At 44.2% G+C, this 12,819-nt stretch overlaps 1 protein-coding gene across 1 annotated transcript; it reads right to left on the reverse strand.

The window, feature by feature from the left end:
• Positions 1-338: 338 nt before the first annotated feature.
• LOC147619248 (pentatricopeptide repeat-containing protein At5g27110-like) lies at positions 339-4,727 on the reverse strand. The gene has a single exon (XM_086772908.1). The coding sequence runs from the start codon at positions 4,628-4,630 to the stop codon at positions 1,559-1,561; it is 3,072 nt and encodes a 1,023-aa protein (XP_086629034.1). The 5' UTR covers positions 4,631-4,727; the 3' UTR covers positions 339-1,558.
• Between the last annotated feature and the right edge of the window lie 8,092 nt (positions 4,728-12,819).

Genomic DNA, 12,819 nt, shown 5'->3' on the forward strand with positions numbered 1-12,819 from the left:
CTCATGGTAGTCAACCACAAGACTATATAACTATCAACTCCACTATGCATAGTATGGACTCGATACTACGACATCCCCACTAACGTCATCAGTGCCCAATAGTGGGTGTAGAACTCTGTATCAAGATATGCTCTCACACACGCACTCCACACACACACACACACACACACACACATAAGAGCATATATTCACACAAAGCCCTTCGTACTGAGTTTCTGTCAAACCTCCGGAGATGCAGGGCAGACTCAGCCATAATGAAGCCTAGCACTAAGGGAAGTAGCAAATAGAAAGAATTAGTACAGCAAATAAGTAGTTGATAGGGCAAATGCACCGCTAAAGATGGAAAGAATATGCACCATCTTAATTAGTGTTACTATGAAATATAAAACATAGCAAGCAAGAAAGGAAGAGGGAGAAGTGAAGAGATCTGAGCTGTGACCTGAGAAAGGCTTCTGATAACTGCAATCAAAGCTGGCCTTGCAACAAAGTTAGGGTTACTCATGAACTTGCAGATTCGAAGGCAGAGGCGAGCCATGGCACCAAGGGGAGGGTTGTTGGCACTATCCATGACACGTGCAAGGCACATTGCAGCACCCATCTGCACACTCGTGCTCTGCTTTCTGAGGGCATCAAACAAGGGCTAGAAGAGGGTGGCCAATGTCAAAGCCAGAGAAAAAGAAGAGGAAGAAGCCGCCTGTACACCATTCTCTCGACATGTTGATGGTGATGATGATGATGACGACGAAGAGAGCATGCGGGAAAAAAGGATGATGCTCATCGTATCCACGCATGCATCCCTGACGCTGCTGTCAGGGTCACTAAGTGCCGCATGATGCTTCCAACGAACTTTGGAAGATGTGGGATGATCAGACCACCATGGATGGATACCAGGGATCCGAAGAGCCTTATGCACTCCTTCATGATATTCTTCTGTGGCATGTCTGAATCGTAGAGGCAAGGCAAGCAGATTGTCACACGGTCTGCCGAGGTCTCCACAATCTTGTCAAGCTCCTCCACTGCGATCTGCTGCATGTCGCGATCCATGAGCTTGCCCAGGGCAGCCATAATTTGGTGCTTGAGCTCCATCAAAGCATGCTGCGAGGTAGGGTTTCCAGCTTTCATAGAGCCTTCGAAGAATGGGGAAACGCAGGAGGATCTTGCTGTGCTCGCAAATGTAAAGATCTCCAGGTTAAAATCCCCCACAGTGAAAGAGCCATCTCCATAGCTGACTTGATACAGACACTGATTGCCCTGGCATCCTCTCACCAGAAGCTGAGAGCACAGAGCATTGCTGCAGGTCACAGCTTCGAATGAGGAGGATGCAGCTGGCTTGAAGATGGGATCGGCTTGCTCCTGCAAAAGTCAGCAAACAAAGTGAAGACGAAGCTGCCCCTCACGCTCCAGCGGGGGAGCTTGAGGAGATGCCATGTGGCAGCTCAGGGGGCTGCCACATGGCAGTAGAGAAACAGCGTTGGTAATAGATAGTATAGATGAACTACATGACACCATGAGAATTTAGTAGCCAGCAAAACTTTTCTTTGCATAAAGATCATGCAGATTAACACACACTATTCGCAAATTGATCAGATTGGCAAGAATCACAAAATAAAATCTCTCTCTTTTCAATCTTTGACATAATTTCATTGTGTGAATCATGGTCTGTACACACTTCATTTATTATGGGAACTACAAAATCTTGACCTACCTGCCCATGATGCCTGACCAAGGCAACTTCTTCATCCTCATCTAAGCTAAGTTCTGACACCAAGCTCGGCATCGGAACGTAACCAGTCTCCCGCACTACCCATTTTAATCTATTAAATTTAGCAAAGATTTCATCACCTTCTGCGTGATTTTTGTCACTCACCACAAACTCATGCAACTTACTTTGACTCTCCATCCATGCCACCCCAGGCTTCTTCCATGCACGAGTGCATTGCCTCAGTAGTCTTAGTTTGTGGACATCCTCCCACATATGTGCATCAGCATAGATGTTTGACATCAGCACATATGCAGCGGCAACATTGGGGTCTAGTCGGACTGCCTCATCAAAGCAAAGTCTACCTAGCTCAATCTTTCTGTATGACCTGCATGCAGTGAGTAGAGACATCCAACTGGTTACATCAGGTGGGACTGGCATAGTTTGAAGAAGCTGCTTGGCCTCATCAAAATGAGCGGCTCGGCCAAGTAAGTCAATCATACAGTTGAAGTGCTCAATTGTTGGTGTAATGCCATGGTCTTCTGTCATGGATTTGAAGTGTCGATGGCCATCCTCTACCCGGCCAGCATGGCAGCAAGCTGCAAGAATGCTAGTGTAAGTACTATCAACAGGTTTAATTCCTTGTCGCTTCATGTCTTCAAGAGCTTGCCAAACTAGCCTGTAGTTTCCATGTTGTGCATGAGCTGCAATCATTGCACTCCATGAGACAACATCTTGATCCGATAACTCGTCAAACACTTTGTGTGCCTCATCAACCCTTCCACATTTGGCATACATGTCGACGAGCGTGTTTCCAACAATTGGGTCTAAACCAACTCCACTTCTGATGATCTGGTCGTGTACCACCATTCCAGGCCCTACCGCTCCTACACTACCAGAGGCTTTCAAGATGCCCAGCATCATGACCTTGTCTGGTGTAGACCCTTCCTCCCTCATTTTTTGGAAAAGTTCAAGAGCAGGGAGACTTTGGCCATGCTGAATGTACCCTGCAATCATTGCACTCCATGATACTTCATTCCGGGTCACCATTTTGTCAAACACTTGGCGTGCTTCCTCCATGTCACCAAACTTAACATACATATCGACAAGGGTACTACCAACCACTACATCTAGTTCAAATCCATTTCCAATCAGCTGACGATGGATCCACTTGCCCTGCCTTACGGCCTTTATGTTGCCACATGCTTTCAAAAGACATAGATAGGTGACTCTATCGGGCTTGATGCCTTCTTGTTGCATTCTTTCAAAGATTTCAAAAGCCAGTAAGCCATGCCCATACTGAGCCAAACCTGCAATCATTGCACTCCAAGACACCACATCTCGGTTGGGCAGCTTGTCAAAAACATTGCGTGCCTCATTCAGGTTCTTGCACTTAGCATACATGTCAGTAAGGGTGCTTCCAACAGCCACATCAAATTCAAGTCCTTGCTCAATAATCTGGTGATGTATGAGCTGGCCCTCCCTTATGGCCCCCATGTTGCCACATGCTTTCAGTAGGCACAGAAGCACAACTTTCTCTGGCTTTATGCCCTTCAATTGCATATCCTCAAATAGTTCAAAAGCAAGGAGGTCATGCCCATGGTGAGCATATCCTGACATTATTGCACCCCACGATACCATGTCTCGACCTGACAAAGCATCAAAGACCTTACGGGCCAATTCTATGTTTCCCCCTTTTGCATACATGTGAATCAGTGCATTGCCTACAGATACATCAGAACCAAGTCCACACCTCAGGATCTTGTCTTGTATCAGCTGACCCTTCCCTATGGCACCTATGGTGCCACATGCTTCTAAAACAGACAAAAAAGTGACCTTGTCCGGCCTTATTCCATGCTGCTGCATTTTCTTGAAAAGTTCAAGCGCAGAGAGACTGTGCCCACGCTGAACATGCCCTGCAATGATGGCATTCCATGTCACGACATTTTGACATGACATCATGGCAAACACTCTTTCTGACTCATCCAACCCCCCACATTTGGTATACATGTCAACAAGTGTATTCCCGATGACCAAATCTGAGTCATTATTGCTTCTAATGATCTCATCATGTATAAAGCGGCCCTTACTTGCAGATCCTACCATAACACATGCTTTTAAGAGGCACAAGTATGTTACTTTGTCGGGTTTGAGTCCTTTCTGTTGCATTTTCTCAAAAAGCTCAAGGGCAGCAAGGCCATGCCCATGCTGGGCATACCCTGCAATCATAGTGTTCCACATAACCACATCATTGGACCATTCGTCAAACACTTTGCGAGCATCCTCGAGCTCCCTGCATTGGGCATACATATTGAGCAGAGTGCTCTCAACAATCAAATCCAACTCTAGTCGATCTTTAACTATTTCAGTATGTATCAACCTGCCCTTGTGTATGGCTTCTATGTTGCCACATGCTTTCAAGGCACCCAAGAACACGAATTTCCCAGGTAGCAAACCGTCTTCTTGCATTCTATCATACAGGGTAAGGGCCTTCTCATTTTCTCCGAGGATGGCATGGGCTGAGATGATGGCCTCCCAAGTGTAGACACTTTTCTGCAAGATTCTGCAGAAAGCAAGGTTTGCTTCCAACAGATGGCCATTCAAACCAAAAAGTCTAATGAGGTGATCTCCCAAACTGGCTATGGAGTCAAGTTCACTCCACACCAACATGGAATGCAGATGCCTGCCAGACACAAGGTCTTTCCTTTTGATGCATTCTTGCAGCAGGCAGTATGCAGTATCCCTTGATAGAGGCAACCTTTGCTGGTGCAGAAGCACCCTATTTAGCAGTCCAGCTTCGCCCTGAGAAACCCTAATGTGATGGATTTGCTTGCAAACGGTCCATGAGGCTATGGCAGGGCTGATAGGTTTCGGGCGTCTGCGACAGTGAAGCCTTGCTATTCCGAAATACGAAACCTCACGGAGTGTCATTTTTCCCTTACATCGCCGTGCAACTCAGGGTGGCCATAAGCACCCACTACTCCTCTGAAGCCCCATGTCTTACAAGACGTGTGCGACAGTTGTGTGTTCGGGGGTTTTGACGCTTTGGGTATCTCGCTTTTTGTCTGATGTGGACTACGTTGTTGAGGTGGCACTATGACATTATGTGATATGGGATCCCCATACATGCATGCTATCATGTCCACCATGGACATATATCATCACCATGATGGTCATGCATGTTATCATACATCATGGCCTTACACGGTCCATATGTTATGGTTGCTTGTGATGTTTATATGCTCCAAAAGGGCTTCCCATCATATTTGCATGCTCGGTATTGATATAATGCGTGCTCTGCGGTCCATATGGTTTGGCCATGGTCAAAATGGGATGTGGTTTGGCCATGGTCAAAATGGGATGGCACTGATCCTTACATGCATAGTATTATCTTGTTGTGGTATGCAAGGTCCATATGATCTAACCATGGTTCAATAGGACTCCACATGATCTATGTGCTCAATGTTGCCTGATGTGCCATGTATAAACTATATACTATGTACATGATCGAAATAAGATGGCACTCATGATCCTTACATGTTGAGGATTATTGTGATGTAGCCTATATAATCCATACATGGTTAGAAAACACTCCCTGTGATCTTTACATGCTTGTTATTGTCCTGACGACATGGTCTGTATTGTCCATACATGATTAGAAAGAGTTGCTGCTAATACTTACATAATTGATATTGACACATTGTGAACTCTACAGTGTCATATGGTCCGACTATTTGACCATGTTGGTGGCCTCAGAATCTTGAAATTCTTCAAGGAGAAGTTACATCAAGCTCTACATCAAATCTGCAACAAGTGACTTTGGTAAAATAGAGATTAAGCATTCAATGTTTGGTCAAATCTTTTCTTTCTTGGCTTGATCCTTTACTAGACTAACTGTTATTGATGCCCTTGAAAGGATTTGAGCTCATTTGAACTCTGAGGCACCAGATTTGGCCTCCCTGTACACTCTATTTTTTGCACACAAAATAGGGGATTATTTTACTAATCAATGATTAATTAGTATTAATCACTGCATTTTGGTGCAATTGATGGTTCAAACTTACCCTATTTTGCACACAAAATAATCCCCTACCCTATTTTGCACACAAAATAGGGGATTATTTTACTAATCAGTGATTAATTAGCATTAATCACTGTATTTTGGTGCAATTGATGGTTCAAACTTACCATTGGCTATCTGATACAAATCTCTATCACTTTAGATTGCAATTTAAAGTATCCCAACCATCCAGTACAAACCAATTACCCTTGGCTTTATGCAATTTTTGGTGTATTTATGCTTGTAAATCTGGTGTAATCATCATTTAACACCAAAATGGAGCTGTAAAAGGGTAGACTCTGTCCTTGAGTCTTGAATTGGATCAAGAGGTAAGACCCCCTTCACGTCATCGTGCGCATTGCACAAGAAACAGCTAAATTTAACGGGGAGCAGTTCCATACATGGCAAACAAAGACCATATATTTGCTCATGAAGAAGAATCTGTGGGGGCTACTTGAGGGAAGACATGAATGTCCAGTGGAGAGTGGGGAGAATGAGTGGAAGAAAAAAAATGAGAAAGCATTAGGGCTCATTGCACACTCAGCTTAAATGATGAAATCATTCACCACATTGCAAGGATACAACAAGCTAAAGATGCATGGGATGAACTTAACAAATTATTTGGCACTCAAGCAAAAAATTCAAAGATAAATCTGCTAATGTAATTGGGAAGAAAGTAGAAGATGACAAGGCACTAGCAGTGCTTCTAAAGAGTGTGGACAAGGGAGAGTATGAGAACATTGTGGGTGGCAACCTTAAAGAATGTACCAGATTTGATGTTGCATGAGATAGAAGGAGCTCTAGTAGAGCAAGAGAACAAAGTCAAAGAGAAGAAAGGATTGAAACCAATAACTGGAGAGGAGAAAGCATTCTCCACCCGAGGAGGCCTTGCACAAGGAAGAGACGAGGAAGAGGCAGGGGAGGAGGAATGACCTTCACTTGCCAACCCACAACTGTGGGAAGCCATGACATATAGCTAGAGACTGCTACCACAAACCAAATGAAGAAGGATCGACATCAGCAAACTTCATGGAGACTCCTAAGGTAGAGGAGTCAGGACATCTTTTATGAGAGAGAGAAAGAGAGAGAAGGTAGAGGAGTCAGGACATCTTTTATGAGAGAGAGAAACCCCGCAACCCAATGTAACCTGCCCCCCAACAGAGTAAAACCACCTCTGAGCCACCGATGATGTAGGCCATGTGGTAGATGTATGTGTGAGCACTTTAGTCAAGTTCACAGGCACTTGTAGTAGCCTTGGACACATAGGGAGAGAGAGAGAGAGAGTGTGTGTGTGTGTGTCAAGGGCTATGAGTTAGGGACTTGAGGCACTAGTCGTGGGGGCTAACAAGTAAGAGGGAAACTTGGTATAGGGTCCAGGTGTGCTAGAATTATTCACTTGAGGGGAGGTGTTGAAATATGCAAGTGAATGGGTATGTGTGGGAACAAGCCCTTAGCTAGAGATCGTAAAAGGGAGTCAGTAGATGAGTGGGTAGCAGTGAAAAGGTGAGAAGAATCTACTGATGAGAGAGTCAAGGGTAGCATGAGTGAATATAGGGTGTGAAAAGATTCTAGGAAAAGGTACTCTCAGATGTAGGGGAGGTGACACAAATCAAGGAGAAATCAGTGGGATTAGATGCTTGGCATCTTGTGGATGTAAAACCTATAAATTGAGGCATTGGCCTAATGAGAAATTGCTAGTTTTTGAGTATCCATGCCTATACTATCCTATTAGATTAATTGTTCACTAATCTTATCTTAATCATCCTCTAATTACTTGCTAATTATGCTTTTGATCCACCATAGCCCACTCTTGCTTGCATTTCTAACTAATTTTGATATTTGCATCACTGAAATCATCAACATGCATGAGCAGGTTGGTGTTCCGTTTTTCTTCTTTTCCAAAAATTCACAAAAATCGAAAAAATAAGGAGCCATTGACTGTGCCTTGAACTTGTATTCCACTCCTTAGACGTGGCACAATCATTTTGGGAACTATAAGTATTTTGCACCCAGGAACACATTAGTCGATGTGGGAAGTTCCCACGTGAAACTTTAGGAAAATGTTCACATCGTAAACCGTTTTCTGCAACTTCACACCGTGAACCGCTCCTAACAAACACGCCGTGATTAACGTCACAATTCACGGGATTACCTTACCAAAAATAGGTAGCCTTACCCTGACACCTCTAACGCCATGAGGTCTGACAAAAATTAAGAATCGTGAAAGTGCAAAAAATCGTTCACTCACGACGTGAACTATTTTAGAAACTTTCATAACAAGAACCATTTTAGAAACTTTCACGGCGTGAATCATTTTTTGTTCACGACGACGTGAACCTATTATTTTTCATGACATGAAACCTTATCTCTTCACGGCATGAACTTTTTCTTTTAATCTCATGCCTTAATCCAATCCAACTCATGAGCTTGGTATAGTCAGGTTAAGGCTACGAAGGTCTTGAACGAATTGACACCCAAAACAAGGTAACGTGGAATTCTGATCCCAAGAGCCAAAATTTTTAACTATGTGTGAAAGTGTAGAAAATACAACATGAATTGTTTTCTGACACTTCACGCCATGAACTGTTCTCTACAATCTCACAGCCTCAGGAACAGGTCAATCGAATCTGATCAACACTTAATTGGGATAGCAAATTAGCTTGTCAAATCATATATACATGCACTTAAGGTCTCGAAATCTCATCGGAGACAATTCTACACTTGACGATAGTGCATCAAATCACCTAGGATCTTCCTACCAAAAAAGTGTGGGTTCAGGCCACTTAGTAAGCACTGAGTACTTGTGTGTCTTAAGGAACCTGAACACCGTTGAAACTAGTAGTGATGAGTCCATGGAAGAAGGGCTGAGGTACTCTGGGTTTGGGGAAGAGGATAAACCACTTTCCCCAACCAGATCCAGTGGTATCATTGATATTGCCTGGGGATTTTTTGGTCTCAAAACCAATCGTGACAAAGAAGCACAATCTACGGGCATGGGTTCGTCACGAGGGCTGGACTTGGTCCAAGGCAAGAAGTACCCATCCAAACGTCAAATTCAAGGCTATCAAACACCGGCACCCCTCGAATGAGATGGGACATGGAAAGTGCGGCCAGCATGGGTCAAGTATTCCATCAGAGGAAGTGGAGTTAGATCTAAAAAGGATTGAGGTGGAACGACAGCTACGAGAGTTGAGCTTAAGGAAACAAGAGCTCGATACTCAAAGGGCAAGAGCTGAACAAAAGGAGATGGGAGGCTTAAACCTACTCCAATCACGGGGTAGGAGACGGAATTAGTCATGGGAAGAAGTGAGGGAGAAATTCCAAACTTAGAGCCCATAGATGAAGAGCCCAGAGCTAAGGAAGGGTTTCTAACCCTAGAAGAAGAGGAGAACCTAGCAAAAGCGGCGGGTGAAGTGGAGGACCGTTTGTACACCAAAAAAGACATTGAGCACATGATCAATCATCCTATGTTCCTACACGACATGGAATTTTTAATTCTACAAAGGCGTATAGAGGCAACTAATGATGAGCCACTCCAAGGTGCAGTGGCAGGACCATCCCACGGACCAAAGATGCCTAGAAGAGCCAACACAGGAAGAGGACGAGGTCTAGGTAGGGGGAGAAATTCCTCAAAGACCAAGGGTGGATCCAACCATTGATCTTAATGCAGCCACAAGGATGTATTTGTTGAATATGGCTGCAGAAATGGGCCGAGGAATGGTTAGGAAACTAGGCACTGCTCTAGAATCTCGACCCTCCCAGATGAAGCCACACATCATTTCCAAGCTCGTCCAAAAATTCTCTAGGGAGGACGGGAACCCTATTCAACATGTAGAGTTTTTTTAATCCACATGCAAAACTTGCAGGCCTGTCAGTGATGTGACAATGATTCATGCTTTCTCACTAGCCCTAGAAGGAAAAGTGCATCAGTGGTTCTGAACCCTCAAACCTGAGGATAAGGTTACTTCACACGACTCAAGAATGTGTTTGTGCTGCCCAGCTTTGCCAAGTGGTGACAGATGGAACCCTATGGCACAGCTGCACAATATCAAACAAAAGGAAATGGAGCCGATGAGAGACTATGTGCCTTGACTTAAGCACTTAAATTCAAGGTGCAAACTACGGGAGAGGTTAATTGACGATCAGTTATTGCCTTGCTTCTTCCTCCGGAGAGGAGTTAGAGACCAGAAGATACATGATTATCTGGTATTAGCTCGACCAGCCACTCTAGATGCATGTTGCAAACTGGCAATTGAATATGAAGATAATATGTTAAAATTGTTGCAAGTGGAAGATGTCAGAATATCTTCAACAACAACTACTTCTTGTGTCTCGAGTCACCCCAAGAGATTGGAACTCGAAGCAAGCAAGTCAGAAACATGATTGTGGACGAGCTCAATAACGTAATACTAGAGAAATTGAAGATAAAGGAGGGAAGAGAAACATCTGGGCATAGGCATAACCATCTTACCCCCGTAGGGAATTGGTGTGGTTCTCTATGTGCAGATTGAATCACACTACCACCAAATGTCCATAATTAAGAGCAAGGACATTACTCTATTGTGCACACTGTGTAAAATTAGGGATCATGACACTTCAATGTGCAGATATCCAAGGTTCCAAACTATTGCACAACTGCTGGCACCCTAGAGCTCCATTGGCTTTACTAGCACCACCTAGACAAATCACTGCAGCCTGCAGGACAACCCCAGTGACACTTCACCTCTACCACCACCGGTACTACTACCACAACCACATGCTAAACCAATTATTGATTGAAGAGCCATCAGAAGATATTGATATGGTACGTGAAGTAGAACTTGGTGGAGAGTACTATGAAGAAGCTGCGGAAGTCACACCTAAATTCTATGTCCAACAGAATAACACGCCAGTACCTGTGTTTCAAGCCACGGTACAGCTGAACTCGAACATGAGGAGAGGACCGCTACAATGTTTTGGCTGTGGGGGAGGGCTGCATCAAATCGCTAATTGCCCAAACAAGAATGTGGTCCATACACACCAACCCCAACAATTGACTGCTCCTCTAGGTCAGTGAGTACCCAAATGCCGACGAGGAGATAAGAAAGATTGAGGACGCTAGAGCCTTAGTATAAGAATGTCAATGACTTCATGAAGCCAAGCTAAGGGCTACTAACCGAATCGGGGATACAATGTATCCAAGAAACGGGCCAACATGGGAAACGGAATTGAACGTACCTACTCCAATTCCAGAAGAAACAGAAGAGGGATCTCAATCAAACACAATGTCCAGGATGTTTGAGGAAAATGCGTTGTGTGAGTCCATCCATTCCTTCCTAAGGGATGAGTACGAAACACACATTTGGGGAGAACCCTCGATCACCAGAGAACCCAGAGATATAGGAAGTCTTGTGGTTGTAATGTCCATGCCTATGCAAATGCCATTGGGGCAACTTCTACATAGTTCACCAAGCCTATAGATAGACATAAAGGAGTGGGTAGAAGGTAGACTAAGGCCAGTCGATACTACAAAGGAGGTTCTTCCACCTTTGGGAGAAAGAACCCTAAGACACACAAGGAAAACCCTAGTCGTCAAGATACCAGTTAATCAATTGGGACGTTATTACGAAAATGATGACACAAATGCTATAATCCCGATTCATCATGATGGGTACTGGCACTGGATATCTTGGATGGTGAGGTGGGGGTTAGCATCATCACAAAACGTTACTGGGAGAATTGTGGAAAACCCGATCTAAAAAGGGCAGATCTAATTGTTAAAATGGCTGACGGAACATCTTCAAGACCCATTGGACTTTTGGAGAATGTGAAACTCAAACTCTTTATGTTTCGCTACCATCATACACTTGTGGTAATGGACTTTCTGCGGCGCTAACCCAACTCATATGACATAATATTGGGGAGACCCTTCATGAGGGAGTCCAAATTGGTGCATGATTGGGCATTAGATCACGTGTCTGTGTGTAGGGATTCGCAAATTTTAAAGATAGATCTGAGAACGTGGAAAGCACACACCATGGAAGGGCAATTGTTTGGTAATGATTTGGTCACAATGGAGCAGACCACATCCGTACAAATATGCCAACCCATAGGGAAATTTCTAAGGAAGAAGAGGAAACGAAAATGTATGCACCACTTCCTCCTCCGGATTTCAGTGAAAACTGGATACATGTGCTAGCTACCATAGATGTGATGCAACCCAGGGAGACCCAATATGTGGAATTGGGAACTGTCCCTACGACCTCTATTTGTATGGTTAATTGGCAAACCATTGATGAAGAATCAGAAGAATCAGAAGAGGAGGCCTCTAGCATAGAAGGGACCATAACACAAAGCCGTACCAATGCTCAACGCCTCAGAAGATGGCAAAAATAGAACGAAATATTGCCCAACGAAATGCCCTATTACGAAGAAAACCCACGGATTCCCAAGGGCTGAGATACCTTGAGGCCACTAAGGTACACGATGAGTTTTCCAAGGATTGGGGTGAGGAATTGAGTACGATATCACTTGAGGGAAAACACAAGGAGAAAGTCACCCTTTAAGATCCAGAGACACCTAAACTTACGAAAGCTGGGCGTCGAAAATGGAACAAAGCTTTGGCACAGCAGAAGTTGAACGTGAGGCTAGAAAAGTCATGGATTTAAAAAAAAGTGAGAATGAGGATAAACCAGACTTGGTCTCAGTACCAGACCACGTCAAAACCTACACTGTTGACGAATGGAAAGTGGTCCGCCGACTGACGACAACAAGGGTTAAGGAGGATGGGCTATCCACATCATACGATGGCCCAGCGGGAAGTCAAGGAAGTTGATATTGTGTGAGACCAGGGGAGGAAGCCAGACCCGTATACATTGCTAAAAGGACTTGACTTTGGTTGAAGAAGATGAGCTCGTTGCCCTCCTTAAGGAATTTAAGGACTGTTTTGCCTGGAATTACAAGGAGATGAAGGGTGTACCACCTGAGGTAGTGCAACATACGATTCCAATCATGGAAGGATCAAGACCAACCAGGCAGAAACCATGCCAGATAAATCCTAAGTATGCGGTAATTGTAAAGT

Source organism: Cibotium barometz, chromosome 33 (genome assembly GCF_041138505.1).
Source record: "Cibotium barometz isolate CiBa-2024 chromosome 33, ASM4113850v1, whole genome shotgun sequence".
Lineage (NCBI taxonomy): Eukaryota > Viridiplantae > Streptophyta > Polypodiopsida > Cyatheales > Cibotiaceae > Cibotium > Cibotium barometz.

Excerpts from the sequence above, each read along its gene's own strand:
- LOC147619248 (XM_086772908.1), bottom strand. The coding sequence starts at position 4,630 with ATGACACTCCGTGAGGTTTCGTATTTCGGAATAGCAAGGCTTCACTGT.